Below are 26,519 nucleotides of genomic sequence, written 5' to 3' on the forward strand. Positions count from 1 at the left end.
CTTCACTTAAACTATTGACAAACTCAGCCATTGCTTCTGCACGCTGATCTACAGTTCTCAAGCTGACATATGCACAACACCATGCAAAACACTTCAAAATGCTACAAAGAATGCTGGAATCTAAGAGATCCAATCTCTTCTGCTGTCCAGTGACAGAAATCATTAAGAGTGAAAGTTCCTAAACTGTGGGGGAACAGTGAAAAAGACATAGCCTGGATTCACTTCTTAACACCTGTGTGACATCTTCTGTCTATTTGCTTATTTGCAAATGTAAAGGTGGTGTGTTTGATAGCCAGAATAAAACACACCCAATACAACTAAAAAGCAGCGTAGAACAACACAAAAGGTCTGAAATATGTACTTGAAGTTAAACTGATTGGCTAGAACCATTAAATACAATTTGACTCATGGCTTAAATTGAGAAGCATATCAGATTTCTTTAAGACTGTAACAAAGCTCTGTACTGAGTATATTGCATCACATCCCAACCAGTCCAAGCTCTCAGGCTGTTTAAACTGTGAGGGTGTAAATCCCATGAAGAATAAGGACAAACAACTCACACTTTCATAGGAACTAAATGAAAAGAGACTGTAGATTACACCACACAAAGAAAATCTCCACACAGAGATACAATGAAGATAAGTCAGCCTTGCTCCCTGAGGCTAACACTACTATGTCAATGCAGTTGTCAGCCAACACAGAGCATCTGTGATGCAACATTACATAGCATATGTGCCTGTAAGGTGGGAATAATACAAGGATGGTAGTTGTAAGGTAGAAGTAATACAAAGTTAGTAGTAATACAAGAACGATGGTGATATATATCCAAAAAGGCTATCTGTAGGAAAAACTCACCAATATGGATGTCTTCAGTCTAGCTGGAAGATGCTAAGGCTGGTTATCTGATCTCCAGAAAGGAGCAATCTCAAAGAGGTGTTGCTTTAGTGGTGGTCAGCCCTTAAATTAAGTGTAGAAGAGGTAGAGTCAAGCTCCACCCCTTCCGGGAGCACAGCTGAATTACCCTCTCCTGTGCTCCCACAGCTGACCCGACACTTGCCTCAGCTGATTAATCAGAGGTTCAGGCTGTGATTACCAGTTTCCCATACAGTGCCTAAGAGGTGAATCTCAGACTTAAGTTTGCAGAATCTCATGCTGCTGGTGGTTTGATGGCCTTACCCAAACTACCCTGACATAGGTCACATCAGAAGCACAGAAGAGGGAATTGTATTCTTCTACAAAGAGAGCTCCAAAGCTTCTCAAGGTGTAACTTGCTTCCGCTGGCATTTGGAAGGGCTCCCTGCTGCCTTGAGAGTTCCATAATATCGTGTAGAAGTGGCAGCCAGGCACTTCTATCATTGTATTAAACAGCTCTAGAGTGACAGTGGAGACAAGATGCGTCCCAGAGAACCCCTCACCTTCCTCCCTCACCGAAAATCAAACTTCTGTGTGACATATGAAAACTCATAAAATAAAACTTAACACAGAATTACTTTTTTTCTCTACTCCTTCTCATTCATTGAGAAAATAACAATTATTTTCAACATTTATGTTTGTTTCTTTTTGACGCATGCAATTTATTTGCAAGATTTTTTTTTTTGGGGGGGGGGATCTGTTTTCTCCCAATTACGAACTCAGTGTAGGTCAGTGGAACAAGGACTGTGATAATTTGTTCACCAAAATGGAACGCACAGGTGCTACAACAACAACAAAATATCTACACAACTGTATGTACATGTACACAAGCACGTTACTGAAGAACAAGAACATTCACTCTGTCCCAAGAAGACTTAAAATACTCAAAAGCTTCCCTCCTTTCGACTGCCAAGAAGACAGTGATATATCAACTTAAGTCTCACAGTGTGATATGAAATTTCACCTTTGTTATCGATGACTGGCTGTGATATACATAACATCTTGCCCACAATATCTATGCAAAGCTCCACTCACAACATGTTCGATGTAGGAAAAAGAAATCTGGATATCAGAAATGTTTTCTATCAGTGTTTCAGAGTTGTTAATTCTAGCTCATTAAAGTGTAATTTTTTCCTTCAGAAGTACTGGGGATTTAAGTTGTATTTTATTGGTAACACTGGCCAACACACTATGGTCAGTCACTTGAATAACTGGTATTTGTAAGCCTAGTAGATCATGCCTTGTTTCCAGAAACATGTTTTCCTGACAAAATTATACCTAGTCTTTTTTATCACCATGGAGCAACATTTCTGCTACAATATACTTGTAGGGAAACCTCTTTTTCAACTGAAGACACCATTCCCAAAAGCATTAATAAAAACTAAGTTAAGTAGTTCAAGGGATGGGAGGCAGAGGTTGCAATGGAGTCTTACATAACTGCCCCTCTCTCTAAAACCTGAATGTCTTCCCTTAGGCTGAAGCTTTCTTTCAGCCTTTGCCCTGGGCTGAATATGTTGAAGCTAAAGTCTTAAAAGGCTCCTAAATATTTGAGGAGTTATATTCTACAACACTCCAAAAGAAGAATGGGGACTGGCATCTTTAACATAGCACTTCATACATTCACAAGAAAGAATTACATAGTGCCTGTAGTAACACGAGACACATGAGGTCCCACCACTTACATTCCTAATAATTCTGAAAGACTCAAATTTTTATACTTGTACTTTCTTCCAAAGTTAACAGAAAACAACATTAAAAATGTACATAAAGCAACATTAAAAACACTACTAAAGAACTTTACTTTGCTCAAAACTCACATGAACTTGACACTTCTGGACAACCATCTGGTGGTGTAACTTCCAAGGAGGGAGAAGCCCACCCCCACTCCCACCACTTTGCTTGTACTTTCACCTGTTTGGTGGGATGATACAAGCTGCACTGATGGGAAAAAAACTTACCCTCTGACATGAAGAGCCTACAACCGAGCTTTCCAGCAGCAAAAGCATGTCAGCACTGCCAGAACAGCGGAGGGGAATCAAATGCCATCATGGCACAGCTCCCTGGAGTCACACTTGGGAGCTTATGAGTCTCTGCCCTCTGATATCTGCTGGAACTATTGGAAAAAATGATGGCACTGAAGATGAAATCATGAAACGTGTAGCACACTTCTAACGGGTTTCTTTATGGTCTCTCTATAGCAGTTCTGCTGTTCTAAAGAATATTCGTGATGCCACTCATGAGCCAGCACAGGGTTCCACCATCTACAGCTCAAATGTGTTGCCTGTGCTTATATTACAGCTGGATCCACTCATTAATAAACTACTTTTTGAATACCTTCAATTATTATTTGGAAAGCCTAGAAATTGCCACATATAATATACATTTCTTTCATTTTCTTAAGAATATTTTTGTGAGTTCAGCCACATCCATCATCCAGGTGGGGCCAAGGCACAAAGCCAAGGACACCTGCCAGACTCCTCTTGAAGAAGTTCAGCAAGAAGAAGCCAAGAATTTGCGTGACTGACCCAATTCCTGCAAACCCAAACATGTTTGGAAAAACACTCAAACCATCCCTACTTCTTCTATGTGCAACAGATGTCATAGCTGTCATATCAGATGCAAATATCTGATACATATCAGATAGCTAACGGGCTCTTATAATCTCTTTATATAATTGGTTGGGGCTTTCTTTTCACATCTCACAGGCATCTACATGCAATTATGTCAGCTTATCTAAAAGAGAGAATTTCTCCCCAGAGCTCCTGCCACACACGTCCTCAGACCATCGGGACTGCAGCAGTGCTACTACTGTAAGTAACACGTGCTTGGTTTGGGAAGTAATTTTATGGCTGTCTTCTCTGTCAGAGTTCTGCACAGATTGGTTAGTATGCTGCTGTACTTTAGATCATCCTGAATAATTAATAAACAGTTTGCCATTTCCTGAATATATTAGCAGTGAAGAAATATTGCTTGAACTTGTGAACTGCCATCAGCTTGCTGAAGAAGAGAGAACCTTTTTTTCTCCCTTCTCCTTGTAATTGCACGTTCAAAGAATTCTTTTGAACAAAAAGACAATATTGCAAACAACTAGTGCTCATTAAATGTAATAAAATTGGTTCTTTTGTTCTACATACATGCTGCACTGGAAAACCTCAACAGCAATTACAAAAGAAACATCTTAAAAATTAATCTCTCCCCCTTTCCTTCAGAGATCATAATGAAAAGACTTATCCTTTCAAAGCATCTTTAAAACAATCCTGGCTAAAGGCACTCTCAAGTGCAAATAAAAAGATAGAACGGGTGAAAAATCTGGAAGGGAAGTGATCATGCAGCCTGCTCTGCTCTGTCATAGTCTCTACCCAACTTCAGCAACCATAGCTGTGCTGATGCAGGAAAAGGAGCAAGGAGGCCTGGCTTTTACCCAAACCTGCTATTGACCTGTGGGTCACATGGGCATGCTTTGCCTACATTTTCTTATCTGAAAAACAGTCTTTTCAGTAGAAAAAAACTGAAGTCCAAGTGGTGGTGTTGTTTTCAACTGGACTCTAAACCTTAAGAGAAGCGTCATCAACAAAACTTCTCTTACTGACAGACTTGTCTATGAGTCTCCCCTCTGGCCCCTTCTCCTGCAGCACGTGCTGATAGTGGCATTGCTGGGGATTTCCAAAACCGCAACTGAATGTATAAAGCCACCAAATCTATACTTACTGACAATTTATAGAACTTCTCAGCATACTTAAGTTTTCCAAATATTCAGAACTAATTCTAGAAAGTTAGGGAACCAAACCATGTTCAGAAGTCCTTACAGATATTGATACTTGTGATTCATTCAGTGCAAGCTGTTGACTGAATGCTATTTCTGTGAACTAGTATTTTTAAAGGTCACTCTATGACAAAAAGAGACCACATAGTTCATATTGCTATTAAAAACAAAGTACAGGCTGGTAATTTGCTGTCACAACTAGGGCGTGTTTGTAAAAAGGTACAACCACCTGTCCAAGACCCTAGCATCATTTTAATTTATGCTTTTAAAAAGAAGCTCTGAGGTTGTTCTTGCAGTTGCTTGTGCACAAAACATATTCTAACTGAAACCCAGTTACCTTCAGTGCCTTAGATCCCTAGCCAGCTTTTACGTAACCGATCATCTTGTAAATAGGAGTGGGCCATCCTGCCTTTTGGGCTCCTTTATCTCACTGTATTGGAAACATATTGAGAGCATAAAAATCTATGTCTGCCAAAAGGATCTGTATGTGCAGCGGGTGATAATTCATCTTGAAGATGCACTATAAAGCTGTGCCAGCTGAAAGGCAGACCACTCAGCTCCTTCTTCTGCAAGCTATGTAACAGCAGCTGACATCTTTATCAGTGTTCTCGTACAGTTTCCATTACAATGATATTCAGAATAACTTCACTGATCTGAGTTCTTAAAAAAAAAATGCATTTCTGCCTCTAACAAGAGACACTTTTCTTTAAGCAACTTTAAACAGTAGATAGATTGAGGAACAGGGCTTCCTAAATGATCTGTTCTTGGCCATAATAAAGGAAAAACCAAACTTGTCCACACATAAATTAATGACAGCCAAGACTTTGTAATGCACTGCTTGAAAGGCAATTTTAAATCTATAAAGTGGCTAATTTAGCTGTAAACCTGACTGGCTTACATATTTCCACAACTTTTTACTATTGTACTACAGTTTTACTTAACATAACTACTGTAAATCGTGCAATTTTGATTTACCACATGTACTCAATGTAAGTGACTACCACAGACCCTTCAGTGTGCATAGCATATTGCTCAGCACCCAAGGTACTACAGAAATAAATCTGGGGGGAAAAACCATGCCACAACTCCAGCAGCTGTACTAAGAGTACACGGGTCTTTGTGCTCACAACTTAAAATTGTCATTCCTTGTATTTCACTGGTCCAAAGATAAGCTACCATTCTCCCTCTGTCCAATATTTTTCATAGGGAGGTCTACTAAAATGGCTACCAACTCATAATCGTAATATAGCTTTTGGCTTACCTTGCCCTTTTGGGATGGAAAGAGACAAAAAAATAAATAAAAATAAAAGAACATATACAAATTGAACAAACCTCACTGCAAACCCTAGTAGTATGACAGAGAAGATTCCTTTTCTCTTCAGAACCACTTAACCACTTCTTCTTCAACGTTGCTTAATATATACACATATATTATCTCCAAATAGAGATATATTATCTCCATACAGAGCTTATCCATAATCTCCATATTATCTCCATATAGATAACCACAACTAAAAAGAGACCAAGACAACAGTAGTTCATCTCAAAGGTAAAAGTATCACAGATTTAGGCATGAAGGAGAATAGGTAACAGCAGAGCAAACTCCCATTCACCATAAACATTTTAACTATTAAAAAAATAATAATCGCATAACTGGAAAGTAGCATAGAAACACCACACTAGTGCAGAAAATGGATTGTTTGTTAAGCAGATAGACCAGATCTAAATTCAGTCATGTCTTAGCACATATGTGATAACCGTCTCACACAGTATCTTTCTTAAAAATTACATCAACAAATTAAACTTCTTTCTCCACAAGTGCTTGTTAATAGATACAAATACAGAGCTTCACCTAACGTATCACGTCATTACTGAAAATGTACTGCGCTTCAAAGTAATGGCTCACCAAACTGAGGTACTGAAAAGAGTACACATTACGGGAACTAATCTCTCAGTGTTTTAAATTTTCTGGATAAAGCCCCGTTGTGTACTCTTGCCACATACTTTATCCCTAAGAACAGGGGAGATTTTCCCAGTACTATGGGAAAAGCTCTGACGCACAGCTACCCTGGTAAAGACAGTAGTCCTTGTAACCAAACAGGCAACACAGCACGGGCCTGTGGTGGCAGGGAAAAAGGACCAGGAAGGAAACCAGTGATGTTTATTCACTGGAAAATAGTGAGGAAAAAATGAAGCAGACTTTAAGTATGGCTGCAGATCAGCTGACTTGGAAAGGAAGGGGTTGTCTGATGAGGCGAAACTGAGAGCAGGGGAGCTGTGGCATGGTCAGCCCTGATCTCCATCATGCTGTGTAAGGCTGGCCCATGGAGAGCAACATAAAACAGGAGCTGAAGTAGGAGCTCCTCAGGTTGAGGCTGCCACTGAGAAAAGGAGAAGGAGATGAAGACAGGGCTGAAGTAAGAAACTGCTGCATTAAGGCTGTGTCAGTGTGTCTATGGCATCCCAGACTTCATATAGGTTTGAGGGCTGAGGATGGATGAGACAAAACATTCACATCAATGTGATCTTAAGATTGGGATAACAGAGGTCAGTGCTTTCACACTGAAGGGTCTGGCTCTCATGTCTATAGGAAGGAGAAGAAGCTGTGGGTCACAGGTTTTACAAAGGGCTGCAGTGCTCACAGCTATGGGGTATTTCTGCTTTGGAATTCACTCAGCTCACTTCAAGACACTACTTTCAGAGAACTTTAAATTAAAAATTAAGCATGTAAAACAATCCAAAGAGACACAGCTCTGCCTTTTCCTTTGAAAGGTTAAGATGAAGCACAGGAAAAGGGGAGTGTAATTGTTGTAAAACACAATATTGCCTGAACATCTCCCTGTTGGGAAGAATTGCTTTTGGATAGTCTCCAGCTGCCCAGATGAGACATTTCAGTTTACATCCTTATCTTCTGAAAGAACAAGAAATGAAGTTGCAAGCTTACTTCGTCAAGACAGGCATGAAAAATGACATGCACAATAAATGAAAGCAGATATTTCCCTTTTTTGATGTACAATTAACTGCATATATAACTTCTGTTAACAGAAGACTTATCAAATACCTTACTGTTCACCTATTTATTTTCCCATGTGGCAGGAACTAAGAGATGGCAAAGAATTGATCTAGGGCAACTGCACAAAAGTACAGGATTCACTTAAATGAAAAGACACCAGCAGAAACAAGCTGGGGGGAAAGTACTGAGGGAGAAAACTAAATCAAGGAAGACTGCCTTCAGAGCAAATCCCAAGATTTGGAGGAGGTTCTCCCAGTTGATAAGGAGATGGCAGGTTGTAGGCAAGAGAGTTTCCTCCACGCTAACAATGCAGAAGGCCAACACTGTCCATTGATATCCTGACTACACTGAGCCGTGCCTAGCTGGAGCTTGAGATGCAAAAGCCAAGGCCAAGGCATGCAGAGGAGTTCTTCAAAAGAACAAAGGTTTTACTTAAAGTGGTGAAAATTCAGGCAGCTGTCAATTAGGACAGTTCAGATCTGGCACGCTTTAAGCTTACAAAAGAATATATGAGCACAGCCCTAGATTGTTTGGGGTTTGTATGGACTACCAGTACTAAGGCGAACATAAGGCAAACCTCTAATGCAAAAAAATTCAGTGGTACCCTACCATCCTCCAGGAGTGGAAGGAGCGAGGAGTCTCAAAGGACTTTAAGATCATTTCAAAGGCAAAAACCACCAGCCTGAGTTCTGCTGAATGATGGAAGTGTGAAAGAATTAAGATGGATATGATGTAGAGGAATATTGATTATTCCAGGGAAACTGTTTCTAAGTGAAGCAACAACTCTCATCAGTGAGAGAGTAAATTAGAGTCCACATCTGTCTTATATAGACATCAGGTTCTCTTCCTCAAATCAGGAAAAGAAAAAATGCTTACTTGTAGCTTGATAAATGTACAATAAAGCTATCAGAATAGAAACATCCATAACGTATGAGGAAAAAGAGATATTATCCAGCACAGATTTGAAAGAGAAGCAAATCTACAGAGGAAGGGATGATTAATAAATATTTTATTTCATGTTTTCAACTATATAGTGGCTCCATACGGCAATCTAAAGAACAGGAAAATGCATTATACAAGTTTGATTAATATATTCTTCTCTTTCCCCATTACTGACCTCGCTGTTATTAGCATGCTACTCTTTCATGCTTCTGTAAAATAAAATACTAATCGATTCTGAGCTATATTGATTAATACTCACAGATTTCTGAATTTTCAAGCTAGGCTGATGCAAACAGTTTCTTTTACATATGAACGTGATTACAGCTGCACAGGAATGGGCACTAACTGCTTCACGGTACCAAAGCTAAACACCAAAAGGTTCTGATTTGCAGACATAACATTACTACAATGTTGGAAGTTTATAAGGAGGGGGAAAAAAAAGCAAAAGCCAAAACTCCCAAACAATCAATATAACCTTTTTACACAGAGGAGGAAAGGATTACTTACTAAATAGGATTTAAAATAAAGAAGTTATGTTTTAAAATTCTTTTAATTCCACAGAGGTAAAGTGTCTCATCCAGACAGGTTTTTAGAGAGCTGCTCCAATGATCATTTGGGACTCACAATGAGATTCAAAGAGTATTTTAAAGTTCTGAGTGATAAAACTGGAGACAACAAAGATTTACAGTAACAGCAAACACACGCTACTAAACAGGCAAATTAACTTCCTAAGCGTGACCTGCTGGTGCAGCCCTGAAGAAACCACACACTGTGCTATTTGTACCTCATCTCATGAACATTTCTTGGCTCCGCATACACAGAAATAGCTTAGGAAAGACATGAGATGAGAGAAATTCATCCTGGATATAGGTCCTGAATACCCCTGCTAGCTGTTCAAGGTAAGACAGAGCATGCACCAAGGCACTAGAGACTCCTCTGAGAGGTCTGCAGAAATAGAGAACAATTACATCCCATAATAACTTTAGCTCTTGACTTAGAGAAAAAAATCTGCTGTTAGCAGCTGAAAAAAGAGAGAAGAGAGAAAACATGAACGCATTCTGCTGACAGGAACACAGCATGGGACATTAGAGGATTTTAGCTGAAAGAGCCCCTACACCTCACCATATCCAGAGTTCTTTGTTGCCTGCCAATAAATTGTAAGGACAGTCACATTAAAAAGTACAAACATTAGGCTGCGTTGCTGGAAGGCTGCACCAGAGCCACCGAACGAATAACAAGGAAAGCACGTTACCTTTAGTAAGTCTCCTCAGAATTTGACAGCGGCATTTGAAAGAGACAGCTATCATTCTTGCTCGCTGCCTTCCCTGGCACAGCGCACGCGGGGCTCTGCTCTGCTGAATGAAGCAGCAGCAGCGTATGAATTCCTCACGCACATACCAGGAGAAAGGTAGCCCCAGCGGGGAGTGACAGAGCTTAATTCCTCCTGGCTGATGCAGAGATCAGACCCGTGGCATCCAGCACGGCTGTGCCGCTTGCTGCGACCACCGCCACCACCTGCACAGCCAGCTCCCTGCCTGACACAGCAGCATTGCTCTAAAAGCTACAGAGCATCCCGATGCACACAACACTGGGATCACTGGGAGCTTATTCCCACATTCCCCTCCATGTGCAGAGTTGTAGGGCTCTGTCCCAGGCAAACGGCCACGCATTTCAGCAGACGTGGCAGATTTTCTATTTTCTCCTATCTGTCAGCTCACAGTTGTCTCTGAGTAAACAGGGCAAAATCCCTAGAAATCCTAGATCTGGGTGAGAAGGAGCTTATTTAACATGCAAAATATTCTGATCAATGCACACTAAAGATACAGTCTTGCAGATAGGAAGGAGAAAAGAAAAAAAGGCTTTTTTATCACCCAAAAACCTTTTTGACGATCGTAGAGAAGTATATCAGAGCAGCTGAAGCACAGATCATGGGGGGGAAGGAGAGAGAGAGAGAGAGAGCAAAGGGAAAATGATGAATTGGTGTGTGGGGGCAGGACTGTGAGGCATTTGATCACACCAAAATAAATAAAATGCTGCTGCATGGAAAGCACACCGTAGCACACCGTGAATCAGGTCTTTCCCCATTCCTAGAGAACACATCAGCTTTTAGTGCACCTTCAAATTTATTTTGTAATTAATTGCACCAAACATTGCACCATTTGTAACATGCTGAAAGACTTCTTCAGCCCACCTGGAGCTTTACATTCTGCAACATCTACCCAGACAGCAAATTAACCTGCCTTCAACAATTCATTCCAAAAATAATGAAGTGGAACACACAGCTTAAGTGAGAGTTCCATCCCGTCGTTACTCATGGACCAAAATCCTCATTGATTCTAAAAACAAAGCAAACAATCCAAAAGATGCCATGTACAGTTTGCCAGCTCAGACTCATGCACAAAACCCAAGTGCCTTATCAGGTAATTTCCTTTAAAACAACCAATAATTATTTCTCTGCCAAGACTTCTGCTTCATGTGAGTGATACACTTGAAACCATGTTCATACATATTCTGCCCCACTCAGTTGCCTCCATTTCAAAATTGGTCAGTTTATTTCCTGACACCTTTTATCCCTCGCTCTATTTAATACTATCACCCTTTGTTAGGGTGCACATTTTCTGCTGTCAGCTGTCAACATCCAGGAGCAGCGCAGGGTTGCTCCATACTCAGAGTAGCTCCTTGCTTCCTGCCTGGGCTGCACAGCACCAGCAGCTCCGCTCTCAGCGTTCTCCTACAAACAATTATAGTAATTGTTTTCCTTATTTTTGTTTTATTGGTTATAGCAGCAGCCGTATTTCATAGGTAAAGGTGAGACATTCCATCAGCGCAATTGCAATTGCCTAGATAGGCCCAGTGAAAATTGATTTCATTTTGTTGTCATTAAAACCAGATAGAGGTAATTGAGTTACTTGTTCTCCAACCTTGTTATCACTTCTTGTGGTGCCCCTTGTGCCAAGCAGCTGTGAAATTCAACCAGCGTGAAAATCAGATGCACCTGCAGCATGGGCTGGTGGCTCATGCCCCATACTGCAGCCCCATAACATAGCTCAGTTGCTACAGGACAGACTGGGCCAGCAACGAGGACAGGGGAGGAGGTGCAAACTGGTACAATTGAGAAGGCCAAGAAGAAAATGGAAAAGCTTGGACTGTCACGCAGGAAAGGGAAGAGGACATGCATATTCTTATCTTTTCCATAAGGAAGAAACCAAGGAAAGAGCCTGCATCATCGATACACTTCTTGAAGAGAAACTGCCACCCTTACTTCTTGCAACTTCCCACTCAGGTACAGGACTTGACACAATTAATACCACTAACACACACAAACCTGTTTCCTTTATTTTTTTCCTGTGCTAAAATTGACAGAATGACAAAGCTACGACCTCAGCACACAGCCTCTCTCATAGCTCTTTCAGGTTTGTGATGCAGAAGGAGCTCTGAACCCACCGCACCCCCTCTGCAGGCCAGCTTCTGTATTACTGCCTTCTCACCGGCCAGATGCCTGCCCTCGATGCCACGAATCAACTGCTTTAAACAGTTCCTTTTAGCTAAAGAGTAACCAGAAGTTATTGAAAGATGGTACTGAGTTGCCCTAATATTTGTTGATTTTTTTTTCCCCAGATAGCACAGATGAGGAAGACTGTGTGAAGTTGGACCTGTAGGGCCTACACCAGGCCCACGGGTCTTCACCTCTTTGGTAGCCAAGCATGCAATCACCTGCCAGCACCTGCCAGGAGCCTGCAGAGCTCCTCCTGCCCTGAGGAAAATGGCATCTTCAGAGAGCACAGTCAGCTCGAGAACCCATAGAAGTCCAGAATATCCCAAGTTGGATGGGACCTACAAGTACCAAGTTTAACTCCTGGTTCCATGCAGAACCATCCTAAATTCAAACCATATCTCTAAAAGCATCATCCAAATGCTCCTTGAACCTCCTTAAGGACCCCCAAAATAAGCTACTGATTTTGTTCTTTCACCTAGAAAATTATTTAATGTGAGATCACAGCCTATTTCCACTTTGGTCTTTCCTCTTTCAGAGCGCAATGTTGAGGTCCTTGAGGATTTCAGCTGTGAAGAAGAGAATGGCAAGAGGTTGGACCTACACTGTGAGAAAGAAATTGTTCTCTGCTTGCCTTTGTGATGCCATGACCTGTGTTGCTGCTTCAGCCCCATAAGCACAGGAGGCAAAAGAGGGCACATGCACAGGACTAGACAGTCACAAGAGATGCTTCATGCAGGAGGAATTCCAAGCTTCTGCAAAAATACTGAACTCAAACCTGATTATATAAATTTGTATAAAACTGTAGAAACAGTAGAGAAGTTGTGGCACATACAACAAAACAGCTGCACACCTGGTCAGATAAGGTTTACTAACAGAAATAATGTAGTCCTTTATCCAAAAAGCTTATTATATTGTTTACTACTGCTTCTAGATGAGTGACACATATGTTTAATAGCCTATAAAACACAGCAATAGCTACTTGCAACCAAGTCAATATGATTATTTTTGCTCTTGCTTCTTTAGACAGTTTTTCTGCCCTTACCAAAGGAGGTCGTGTGCAGATTTGAGTTCCCCAAGATTTCATAATGCAAAGATTTTGTACTTGAAGTATAACACTGAATGTAACAACATATTGTATTTACTACAAGTTTTTTCCTATCTTATGTTAATTCAAGAAAAGTGATGCAGTTATAGGAAACAGCTCTTAAATATTCACTCGTGGCTTTACTGCTTGCTTGGAGTTTGGATCATGAGGATTGCCAGAACTGCGCATTCCCCAGGTCCCAGTTGTGAAATTATTTTAAGTACATCTCATGTATTCTTCATTGTCCAGGTCTGTTGTTGTTGTTCTTATTGTTTGTTTTTTTTCTTAACCAAATCAAGGATTTTGTTGAACCTTTCAAACATCAGACAGTGTTTTCTGAGCTATCAGTCATTCAGTTCTAGAGATGGACTCAGCTGGTTGCTCAGGAGGAAAAAGGAAGGAGGAAGGTATGTTGGGGAGAAGGGTAGGCAACATTATAAGGAAATCAAAAACCTTTGGATATACTGAAAACTTACTTATATTCCTCACAGCACAGGTAAAAGTCTTTTACTAATTACTTCTCTTCCTTATTTATTACAGAGCTTCAAAATTTACTACCATTTTCTCAAGGCTTATTGCAAAAATCTCTTTTTTCATTTCAATCCTTTTGGACAGCAACATGTATTTGTATCACTTTTACTGCTGCACTCATTCCTTTCTTTAGCAGACTGTAAGGTTATTTATAAGCTCTAGGATATATATTATACACAAATGTTTTCTCAACTGAATTTATATTCATAAGTACTCAGTAGAAGGTCACTAGATGAAAGAAGCTTATTTCTCTATGATAAGACAGGCAGTATAATATTCAGCTTCTATTTAACAACATCTTCTGGCTGAGATCTACCAGATCACGTTAGCTGTAAAGAATGACTCAAAGAGAGAAAGATCTATTGAGCATAGATCCTATCTCCAGTAGGATACAGAAAGAAAAAAAATAATAATTATGAAAGTTATCTGAATTAAATTAAAAAAAATTACACAGCGTGAGACTTAGATGCACTTACTATATGTCTCTGAAAATACAGTATTCAATCACGAACATAAATTCTGCAGGATAGCAACTTCTGGTTTCAAACAGAACAAAAAAAAATAAGTTTGCAAAAAATGTATTTTTTTAATTCAGGAAATATAGGTCCAATAATGACACCTTTCCTATTCATTGGAATACAAACCTAGGATATAAGTCTTGCTTAAATTCCACGACACACTCCATCAAATATGTCTTTTCACACACTGACTGAGCAGCACCTTAAAGCAGTGACATCCCTCCTTGCACTTTTACTTTATAGGCAATTTGCTCCTGTGAGCTGCCACTATTGTTTTTAGACTATGCACACTCATCACTTATGGGTCAAACTTTTATGTCACCATCTTGAGAGCAATGCACAGCATTGATGGAGTACCTCTGATGGTCAAAGATATGGATGTACACCAAGGACGTACCTCTTTGAGACAAAGCCAACATGGTGGGTTCAATGAAGTCAAGCATGCACTCAGACTGCACCCTAAATAAAACATTACAGCAACTGTGAAGATGTATGGGTATAAAACATTGAATGCGTCGGGAAGAAACAAAATATTTTGAAATGTGAATTCACTGTAGTTTTATACAACTGAATATCTTGCTGCATCATTTTGAAAGATACCACTGGCACCAATCACATCACTCAAATGAAAAGTCAGATTTTTATGCAAAAAGAGAATTAATTTAGCTCTGAAAAAAAAAAAAAACCAAAAACCAAACAAATGTCCAGATAGATGCTTCTGTTTTGAAAACTGAAGTGTTTCCTCCAGTACATCTTATGCATTCTTATATCAATCAAGAACTAGCAATAAAGAATCTCAATTTTAACAAAACAAAATTTGACCATTTTTCATCTCAAAGATGAGAAACATATTCCTGTGCAGCAGCACACACAGTCAATCAAGTGTTTTGCAATGGATGCTGTTTTATTACAAAGACTCCACTTTGCTACAGAGTAAGGGAATAAAAAGGAAAGAGCGATAAATCATCCTGTGGTTTCCCAGTGCTCACATTATCAACAAAGACAATTTGTCACCTTTGCATAATTTGGAGAGTATTTCAAATTTACATTTTTATTAAATCAACTGCAGGTATTTGCAACAGTGTTGGACAATTTCCCACAGACAGAAGGTCTTATGGATCATTAAAAATAGTAAAATGTGTGCTGGCTTCAGAGGGTCATTGCTACAGAATGCTTCATGCAAAGCATGGAGATAAGTACACTGGAAGTGTTAATAGATGATGAGAAAAAAAATCTGCTAAAGATCTGACTTAAGGCCCAGATGCCACTGCTGTGGCATAACGTGATAGCCTGATTGGCCATGAACAGATTCGTTTAAAAAAATATACAATCATTTTAGGTCTTTCTGGATAGAAAAGCCTTAATTTCTCAGCTGCAGGCAATTTTAGCTGTTTTAGACCAGCAGGTACCAAAGAACTGGAAGTAGAATCGGTACTGCCACGCTCTAGGATGGCTGCTTACAATGCAGTCAAACAAACACAATTTAATTGGTTTTAAAAGTCTGATTTAATGGTATTTTATAAAATGTATAATGTAGTATTAAAGAAAACGAGACATATATATGTTTTCTATATGAAAATAACTCTCCAGTACACACTACCCTCTAGCGTAGAAAAGACAGCACAAGGAACTGCATCCCCAATGCTATCCTTCACAGCAACCGCAAAAAATGCATTCAGTATTCACTGTACATATGAATCACTGGTAAAAAAAACCAAACATTAAAACTGTCCTTTTCAGTGAAAGTGTGTTGATACTCGAAGGTCGAGAGGTGTCTCATAACAGAGACACTGTCCTCAAAGGACCCCTGAGATGAATACCCAACTCCGACTTTCTATTCCTAGCCTCATTTCGGTTGCTGGGAAAGCAGACTGTTGAGCTTTTCTCAGGATTTCCTAGCTGCAAATCTTTGTTTAAAAATAATTAGGGACTTAAGAGAATCATAAAATATGAAGATACTGCATGTACTAGAAAAAGGAGAAACTTTTAATAGCACAAGTACATTACGGTCTCTTAAAGGCAATTTCCAGCGTACCCGCAAAGTAGTTGAGATTTAATTCAGAAAGATGTCTTTTCAATAAGCCATTTCACACCATTTCACACATAGCTCCTTTTCTAGAGCGTATACAAGTCGATGTACCCTTTTTATAATTGGATCTATGATGACAGAAAGAGTTCTTTCTGTTGGAAACATTACAGAAAAATTTTCCTTGTACCTTCTGAGCTGACAGTTAAGAATAATTTTGCAAAATGTAATGAGATAAACCACCAAGAATGGTCCGTGCGTCCTCCAAGTGGAAGAATCAGTGAAAGGAATAGGTATTAAAACTGCACTGTGTTTTCTTGGCTGCTTGCAGATCTCATGGAGAGAAACAACCAATAACAACCCCGTTCAATGAACACAATCAGCCCAGCATGGGCTCCTGCCAGCAACATGCATATAATTACAGTCTCTGGGATTTAATGTAATCTCTGAACTAAAGGATGACCGTCTTACAAGCAGTTTCCACATGCTGCAGTACATGGTTAAAGACTCTTGTAATTACAAATTCTAGAAGGCTTTGTGCTTTGTAGAGGCTTTTTCAATTAGTCAAAACGATGACCTTCCTATTGCTACATCGGTCTTTAACAAAATGCAGTTAAGCACTTCCTCAAAATTACCATACTGGAAGCAGGGACAAGCTCCTACACTCAGTAGAAAACAACTGCTTTTACTCTCATTAAAAAACAAAAACATTATGAGTTCACTGAAAACACTTGAACAAAAGCAGAATGATTATATGCTCTCTAACTATACAGCTTTCTTTCCATGTTTTTATTGACTTACTTAGCAGCCATGAAATTGGAATATCACACTAGGAAATACAGCGTGTATTTATTTGGAGGGGTGAGACCAGGATATAACCAAAGGTCATTTAATCTGCTATAGGAGAATTTGGGTAATTAACTCAGAAAGTTATCATGGGCCGTTTTTTTATTCAAGATGCTGTCAAAAAGGATGACATTGTAAGATTACAGCTCTACAAATGCTGCACAAAGAAGCACTAGTGCCAGCAGACACAATAACCTGTGGCCTCCAAGTCATCCAGGCTTTGCAGCACAAAGGACAATATCAATTTACTAGTGCAACTACATTCCTACCTGAGTGCAAGCTGCAAGAAGACATGGCAGCAGCTTCTTTTCCAAAAGAGAGTGGGTTTCTATACTCAAATTAGGCCACATGCTGAATGTTTGCCTATAGTATGGGCAACAGCCAGCCTGTTGGTACTGATCACTGCACTTTCCCAAGCTAAATCAAATGCCACCATATTTCATCTAAACATCAGCCTTAGTGTGCCTGAAAACAAAGATAATGAAAAATAAGAAAAGACTGATCAAGGATACAGGACAGGAAAAAACAAACAGCAGAAAAAATGGGGGGGGGGGGGGGGGGGAGGGACAGGGGAAAGAAGGATTTCCACTTTTTAAAATGACACTGGCTCTTCTGACCATAACAAGTTTGTTGGATAGTTGTTAACTTGCTAGCATGCTCTAACTTTACTCTAACCATCAAGACTGAAAACCACTGTTCTCTCCCCAGCCAAGCTAGGGTGCAAAATAACACCAGATATACAAACCAGAAGCAGACAGGTAGACATGAGCAATCTTTGGATGAAGCTTGACAATTCTGTGTGACTCAATGTGCAACTCCCTTGTCTATGCTGGACATGCTTTGGTTTGGATTTTTTTGTGCATTTGTTTTTTAAAGGCTGAAAAATAGGAAGCATGCAGAAGAGCACCAAGTGATCTGAGCAATGCCTTGTGCAGTGAAAAGGTTAGAAAGTATAGTATCTTGTCCAAAGAGCTTGGACTGTGACTTGATTACACAAAGCTGGCATAGAAGGATGTGCTGAGTGATCAAAAGTTTTCCATCAAGGGAGCGGAATAAAATCCATTCAAGAAAAAGGCTGGAACCTGAAACCAGTAAAATTCAAACTAATCACAACTTTCTCACAGGGAGATCGACTAACAGATAAAGCGGTCAAAACTGTTCCCCTTAGAGCCACTGTCTGCCTTTCTGGAACACACATTTTGCATCAGTTGTTGGGGTAACCAAACATCCCACTTGGTTCTTCTTGCCTTAGAAAGTATATGAAGTGAATGACACACAATGCATCCTGCTGTCCACAGCTACTTTACTGACTTTAAACTACTAAAAACAAAAGACATGGACTTCACTGAGAAATGAAGATGGAAGAGTCCTCAGGCTATTTTTATCCTTAAAATAGTAACCAGTTTTGCACAGCCGTGAAAGCTATACAAATAAATATAGGATTAGCTATTTTACATGGTTGTTTTTATATTTTTTCCAAGTATGTTATTCACATACAAGTATTTTTATAACCAAAATTCCTAATTTGTTAGAAAAACCACCCTCAAACTTCCCTTTCTTCTCAAAATGCCAACATTCCAAAGGCACGCAGGCTGTTATGTGTACCCAACTCTAACCTCACGCATCCTGTCCCTTTTGCTGCGAAAGAAGAATTGGGACCCACAGCAACACAGAGGATAAGTGTATGTGCAAAGCAGAGCAAAGCACATTATTTACATCAAGAAAACAGAACGTCTGTAATGGGCATGACTAAAAATAAATTATCACCACATTTTGTTATCAGGAAACAGTTAACAAAACAAATGAAGGAAAGGTTCCTAGACAAGAGGTTGAAGTATTTGTACCATAAGTCTCAAAAGTGAAAGGCAGATAACCTCAAGCTTGTTTTACTGTCATTCCTCCATGGATGATCAGTGCTTTAGTGGTGTCACACTGCCATTTATCACTTTTTTAATAGCTCCTTCTAAATGAAATATTCTTCAAAAAATTTGCTGCCTGGTCAGATAAAGTTAACACTTAAAAGCATGTATATGTACTTATCAGCTTTGGTCTTTTATTTATTTTTTAATTATATATATATATATAATTTTTTTGTCAGGCAAAACCTGCCATCTTCTAAGAGAGAGATTACATGCATGTATTTTTCCAGACTGACTCTGTGATGAGCTGAGGGATGCTGCAGTGGGCCGTGGCCCAGGGGCAGCAATCCAGCAGCAGGGAGGCCTGCAGAGCTGCGTGAGGGCTGCCACCTCTGTCCCTTGGCCACATGCAGCAGGCTTCACCTTCATATTTCAGTACATCTCAGCAAAACAAAAACAAATAAAATTAAACGACTCAACCTATTCTCCCTCCATTTCCCACTCTTTTCCACAGTAACTCTGGCCTTGCAAAATCTCCCTTAAAATTTGTTGGTTCCCTCTGCAGCTCTGGGAGCTGAAGAGAGAGGCTCTCACTACTAATTATCAGCTGGATACAAATGTATACTGCGTACACATTTATCTTTTCTCATGGTCCAGAGCCCTGAATACATCTGCTGCTTTTTACTGGGCCTTTTCTGTTTGTTCTTGTATTTCAAGTAGAAAAGCAGCCACCCTTAATTTAATGGCCTCTAACAGGCCTCCAAGTGTAGGCTGTCACTTCCCTGTGCCTGTGACACGCTGTTTCTTAGTACAGCATCAGTAACTCTTTTGCGAGTGGCAGTGCTATTACTGCAGAGCAAGATTAGCTGCTGTTTGCTCACACTTGCTGGTCTCTCTTGCAACGCTGCTTTTGCAGCTTTCCATTCATACAGTATCATCGTATTTTCAATTATACCCCCATAGATGTAAGAACACATTAAGTCTTCTGCATACTCTCTCTTTCTGCCGGTTATAAAGACATCTCCACTCCTATTACTATACAGGTCTCTTTACCTAATTTTATCTGCCAATTTTATCAGCACTTAGTGAGATCATTCAGTCACTGCTGCCTTTATTATCCCTGCGGGGATGCCTGGGGGTGTTTTCAACCAACCCTTTTTGAGATATTCTCTTTTGTTATTCCACGAGTGTCTCAAATTAACCAAATTCCAAGAAGGACCCACAAACATCCCGAAGTATCACAGCAGCAACTAGTACTAAAATTAACTCTGTAGTATTTTCTAAATGGTGGCAGAGCTTATTGTATACAAATCTATACTGCTTATTAACTCTGCCCGCGTTATTGTCAAAAAATGAAATCCCTTTCTCTCTTTAATACTTAATATTTATTGCATTACTGAATTTTTACAGAAAGCAGGGCTACACTAAAGTGAAGAAAGTAGCAAAATGTATTTTTCTCTTCTCCCCTCTTCTTAAATGTACCTATAAGCAGATTGCATGACATGTACATGGCTTTCAGATCAAAAGTAAGGTCAGTCCCTACATGTATGAGCACAAATAGGCTACCAGAGCACAAAAAGCACGTTCACAGCCAAAGTCAGAAAGCTGGCAAGACTGTAAGGCTGAATTTCTTTGTATTTGTTCATGTGTCACAGCCTTTGTGAAAACCAGCTTCTGCAGAAACTGCTGTAAAGTACTTGCCTTTTTTTTTTTCCTAATGTACATTTAAGTCTGCATCATGACAGCTGCTGCATTTCAGCAGGAAAATAAACCTGGTGCCACAAAGAGAAGGCTGTGCATAGATTCTCTCTATGAACTTACTTGGAAAGAGCTACATAAACCTAATTGATCAAAAGGGAGTCACAAAAGGATGAAATATTTTGCAGAGGCATATGCTAATGGTACTGCACCAACCTCCAAGACCCGCTGTCTTACAGGAAGGGTCCATAAAACTGTTGAGGTGATGGAAACACTCCCAAGCTGCTGCTTGGAATGCAGAGACGGGATGGTAACGGTGCCATTTATTTATTTATTTTATAAATAAGGCAAGGAGAGAGGGGCCCTGGTGATTTAACAGGAAATTAGAAAGCTGGCCGATATAAATTCACCACCTATCACGGATTTAACAGCCCAGGCTCCCTTCCCCCTTCTCCCCAGTCTAGATCTCTCAGCTTCATCTGAATGCTCACAGCACTGCTAATGAATAAAAATGGAAACAAATGTATGCAACAAATCACAGCGTGAGCCTCCGCCAGCTCCCCCCTCTGATTCATCGTACCCAGAACTTCATTCTGCTGCTACACATTAAAATCAATGTTCTGCCTCTTCATTATTGTCATTATTTCTCTTTCACTTCAGAAGTTTCCTTTCCTTGAGATTGCTGCCTGACCAACTTGTCAGGACGTATTTAAATCAATATTTTGTGCGTATGCGTGTGTGTGCCGTGCATCTGGATGCCATCTCATTACCATCTGAATCCCTATTATTTCTGTTGGGGCACAAAAACACAGGGGTGAAAATCATGTCAAATGACGGAAGATTACAGCCATCTATCTCTATCATTTAAAAAAATGAAGTAACTGCAGATTTTGCCATCAGCTCGTTTCACACCTGATAAGAAAACCCAAATAAAGATTGAATGCAGCACTTTCCACGATGCATGAAAACGCAATGCAGCTCAAGCAGAAGGCATTAAAGATTCATCCTATACTTGGCCAGAACTGGGGTTCAAGCTTCTCGTGTCAACACCCCCTACTGCACCTTCAGCTCACGTCCCAGGTCACAGAGGAAAACCCCAGCGGTGCAGGCTGTTAATAGGTAATTCAGACATTTAAAGTCAGGTGTGGCAGAGCTGCTCTTTGGGAGGCAAAAGCCTTACTGCCAGCAAAAACGCTGGAGGCAGCCTGTGCTTACTGAGCAGCTGCTGTTGCTGGCCCAGCTCCAGGCCAAGCAGCAATGCTGGGTCAGCATCATGGGGCCGGCTTCTGCAGCACAGCCAAACCAGGCTGCAGGAAGATCGGGCTCATGACACTGATACAGTCTGAGGAAATACAATGTAAAAATGTATAAATAGCAGATCTCCGCTTTCATCTGGCTACAAAAACCATTCATTAATAGAAAACGCCTTCTTTAAGTTGAGTCCTAATGCAGGTACCCACCGCAGGCGCTTCCAAAGCAAACAGTCTTAATGTTTTCTTTTAATTATGCCAACTCATGCCTCGCTGACACTGCACTGAGCCTAGAGCTAGTGACATCATTTTCACATGAGCCTTCAGCAAGGACTGTAAATTTTCTCCAAAACTAGCTTAAAAACCAAAAATAATAATCCACATGTCCCAACTTACCCCCACGCAAGCAGAACATTCTCCACTGAAGTGCTTACTTCAAGCTGTGCGCTTTAAGTCTGTATGTCAACAAAAAGATGATGACCCATGGACATTTTGCTCAGGGGGGGTCTCTGAGCTGTGCACACACACAGCGCTACATTGCCCTGCTCTATTTTAACGCAACAGATTTGGGATGTGTCTGTGCCTGAGGTACAGACAGATTCTTTCCTTGCCCTTTACAAAAGGTGAAGCAGACATTAGGAGAGCTGCTTGGAACCCTGAAACCCTGAATTTCCCACCATATGATGCCAGCACCAAAAGCAGAGAGAAAAACTAAGCAGTTTGCATAAAGTTTGGATCACTTTACTTACACTCATTTTATCTCTTCATTCCTTGCCAGTTCTCACTTATTCCAATAAACACAATTATAAACCTCAACAGTCAAATACAAAACTCTGTAAATAAGGCATCCGGGCTCCCAAATATATATATATATTCTTTTAAATAAATCCTGGGAACAAAACCTTATATTGACTGTATCCCTTTAGGATCTGACCAAAAATATATTCAAGTTCCATTTCCCACTTACCATTACTGGAACTAACAGCCCTGCTCTTTGACAGAGCATCTGGAAGTCTGTAAGAATAGACACATTCACTGATGTTTTCCCTTAAAGGCCTGAATTGAACAACTAAAGCTGTAATATAAAAAGTTTCAGCATGGAGATGATCAGAAACACATCAGATGTCTCACTCAGAATTCATGCTTAAGGCTTGCCACGTTCCCAAGTTATAATGACTACAGAGACCTGGGGGGCACCTGGAGAAGTGTCTTTAGAAGCAGAAGCAAACTGCTTCCCATGCAACTCACAGCCTACAGGGACAGAACAGGATTCAAAAGTGATTCTGCGCGACTCTGAGAAAGAGGCCTTTAGGGCTGGACAGCATCTTCCAGAGGGCCCTATGAGTACCACCCCATGCACAGTTTGGCTCCACACTGAGCTCCTGAGTGGGACTTTGGCACCTTGCTCAGACTGTCAGGGGGTACAAGTCACATCCCTGCTCCTCCAAAAGCCGTACAGATGCATCAGCCGTCCTCATTCTGAAGCCATCCAGCCACAACCTCAAGACCTCCTTGGCTGGATCCAGGACACAAAGGCCCCCATTTGCTGCTGTAGTTCTGTTAGTTTAAGAGGAGCTGTAACAGAAGAAGACAGGGCAAGAACTCAATGAAATGCCTGGAGCTCAACCCTGTGGAGAACTGCACAGCCAAAGAAGAGTATCCAGACACCCCAAGCAAAAACAAAGGCAGAAGAGAAAAAGATATAAATGATTATAAAGGTCTGTTTTCTCACCAGTACCATTAATATTCAGCTTATTCCACATGAAACATTTGTCTCAAGGGACCAAATGGCTCAGAAGATTGACTTTGATTTTTGGAGGCTTTCATTTGTGAGCTGTCAGTCTGGATCCAGCTGAGGGAAGTGCTGATGGATGGTTTCTAATATCTAAGAGTTGCTTAGCAGCACATGACAAATGACACAGTATCCCACAAGTGAGTTGTGCTGTGAGTCAGCAGTCCCTTCCCAGGAGGTTCAATACTAATTAAGAGGTGATTTTACACCTCTGTGTAAGGCTGCTTGAAAACTTACGCCCAAGTACCAGAAACAAATTACAACTAAACACCTTCCGCGTGGAAATAAATAGCGGCTCTACAGTTACATCACAGTGCATCCTTCGATACACCTGTTACATGTAGTTACTGCGGCAGTACATTTAGCAGAGTTATATGATGCCTGGCTAACAGTAAGCCACTTTGTTAGCTCAGAAACAAGTTCGTGTTTCACTTAAAACAGCACTTTGGTGGACAGGCTCCCTTTCAAGCATATCAATCCCAGCCTGACAGGTGCAACCATACGGAGAGCAGGAGCTCCCATGAGAAGGCCCTGAGCTGTGTTAAAGCCCTTTGCACCACTTCCCAGCTTCCCAGCAAGGCTGTTGGAGATGAGAGGGAGCCCCACCTCTGGCTCCAGAGGAAAGCTGTGCCATTTAATGTCATGCTGAGATGAACAAGCTCATTTCAATTACATTCAGCAGACAGACTGAAACTGCCAAGACAGAAAAAGGAGTTTTCTCTCCCTTTTCCTTCTGAATTACACTGGTTGCATGGTGGCTCCCACAGTTCACTCTCAGCCTCTCACAGAGAGCCTTCTCCTCTTTTCAGCCCATGCCAGCTCTGCCCCAGCCCCAGCCTCTCTGCTTTTAGTGCTCAAAGCGCTGCCAAGTCCTGCCTTGGGGGATGCCAGCTTCCAATCCTTGTTTTGTACAGAATGTGAAAGTCCTTTGGAAGGACTTGTGTAACTCGTGCTGTGTATTTATCAGCACAAAGAAAACTGTATTTCAGGGATGGGGCATACCTAATTACAAGGAAATGAGTTACAACCAAATGGCAGTAAAAACTCAGGTAATAAAAGACAGGTTCGATTAAAAGTGACAATAACAGTGCAAGGAAAGATACGATATGATGCACATTAATAGCCTGCTCAAAGCCTGAGCACTCAGCCATGTTAGACACAGGATGTCATCTCCTGAAAAAGCCACTCAATCATACCATCAACTAGAAAAGGTTGCGCTGCTGATCAATGGGATCCTAGTACTAGAATTAAGCAGACCACCCATATTACATACATTCCATGAAAGGATACCATGAAAATAATATTGTTTTGCAATAATATACAAAGAGTGTTTAATACGTTTTAATATTCAAAACTTCTTCCTGACACAGGCGACAAGATCTACAATTTGTTTTTCTCCAGCTGATTTGAACCACATAACCGCATCACATTTTATTCATCGGTGCGGAGAACAAATGAGTCAAGTCAATAACAAATCAGCTTAAGCAAAGAAGGGAAAAATAAAAAGAAGATATAAAGGCAGTCTCAAAGAAAACAATGAGAAACTGGAATACTAAAACAAAATAAAATCCAGCTACTGGGTGAATTAAAAGTAGCTCTCGCAAATTTTACCACACCAAAAAATAATCTTTTAAAACTTGGTCCCTCAAAAAAAAGCTTGTTTTTTTCCTTCCTAAAAATTATTAATGAAAGCATACTATTTTTTTTTTTCTGTGTGTTTTACACCGTGTCACTATGGGAGAGTTCTAACAGTTCACAACTAGAGAGAAAAAGCGAATCAGTGGATTGTTAAAATTGTCACCGCATAAATCCTTTTCACAGCATTTTTTCCAAGCTGATTTTCAAGGTTAAGAGCCATTTCCCATGTTCCCCTGCTACACCTGGTTATTAAACAAGCGCCGTAAAAGAAGGCTTTGATTTTTTACAAGTTTCCCTTCCCTCAGCTCTCACTATGCTACAGTACCCAAATACAACATCACAGCAATGGTGAGCCAGCCACACTGGCAATACAAACGCTTCCATGGGGATGTAGGAGGCAGCCTTCCAGAGAAGTCAGTCCTATTTCATTTAATTCATCACAACACCTTTGGAAGGGAGCATCTACTCATCTGAAGTCTGTTTGACTTTTTCAAGTGGTTCATTAGCTTAGGAGTTACGACGTTGTTTCAAGGGCCAGGGCCTGCACTTATTTTCTTAATAGAATTCTGTGGAGATGTAAAAAGTGCTTTTTGTGAACAGAGGTGAGAAAGGAAGAAAACAGACCGTATTGTGCTAAAACCCCAGATATTATCAGAACTGGAGCAAAACACTGACAAGTTGTTTTTTTTTTTTTTGGTTTTTTTTTTTTTTTTGCCTGCTGTGTGTGTAAGGAGATACTTACTCAGCTCCTTTCTAACAAGGGGGAGGAAGTCACCAACTCATAAAAAAAAACGGGGAAATACCCACTTTCTTTCCCCTTTTATTTATTTCTGTATTTATTTATTCGGAAATACAAATCCCTGCGAGGATTTTCCGCAGAGAACACACGTTTCCTCACACCATGAGGGAGCCCGGAGGCTGAGGGCACAGGGCGGGAACGCACCTGCCGGAGCCGCCATTCCCGCTCAGCCCCACATCGCCGTTCGCCCACTCCCTCTACTGGCCAGAGCGGGCTCTTTCCTATCCAAAAACGAGCTCTGAGCGCTGACTAGAACTGCCCGAACTCAGAAATTAGCCTCAGTCTTCTCAGTCCATTTTGAAACACAGAAAACAAGTAAATTCAATAAAACGCACCCAGCGAACTAAGACTG

General features: G+C 40.5%; 1 protein-coding gene across 17 annotated transcripts in view; it reads right to left on the reverse strand.

Moving 5' to 3' along the window:
* GRIP1 (glutamate receptor interacting protein 1) overlaps window positions 1–26,519 on the reverse strand; it is a 297,390-nt gene that overhangs the window by 137,013 nt on the left and 133,858 nt on the right. For 2 of the 17 annotated variants that reach the window (XM_072327131.1, XM_072327115.1), the window contains exon 1: window positions 9,883–10,078. The exons of 13 other annotated variants lie outside the window; for them this stretch is intronic. In XM_072327131.1, coding sequence (XP_072183232.1) covers window positions 9,883–9,937 — 55 coding nt within the window. In that variant the 5' untranslated portion in view covers window positions 9,938–10,078. Of the gene's footprint in view, window positions 1–9,882; window positions 10,156–26,519 lie in introns of those variants that run through there. 2 more of the 17 variants (XM_072327186.1, XM_072327138.1) reach the window with 2 other exon arrangements.

This window comes from Excalfactoria chinensis, chromosome 1 (assembly GCF_039878825.1).
Source record: "Excalfactoria chinensis isolate bCotChi1 chromosome 1, bCotChi1.hap2, whole genome shotgun sequence".
NCBI classification, from domain to species: Eukaryota; Metazoa; Chordata; class Aves; order Galliformes; family Phasianidae; genus Excalfactoria; species Excalfactoria chinensis.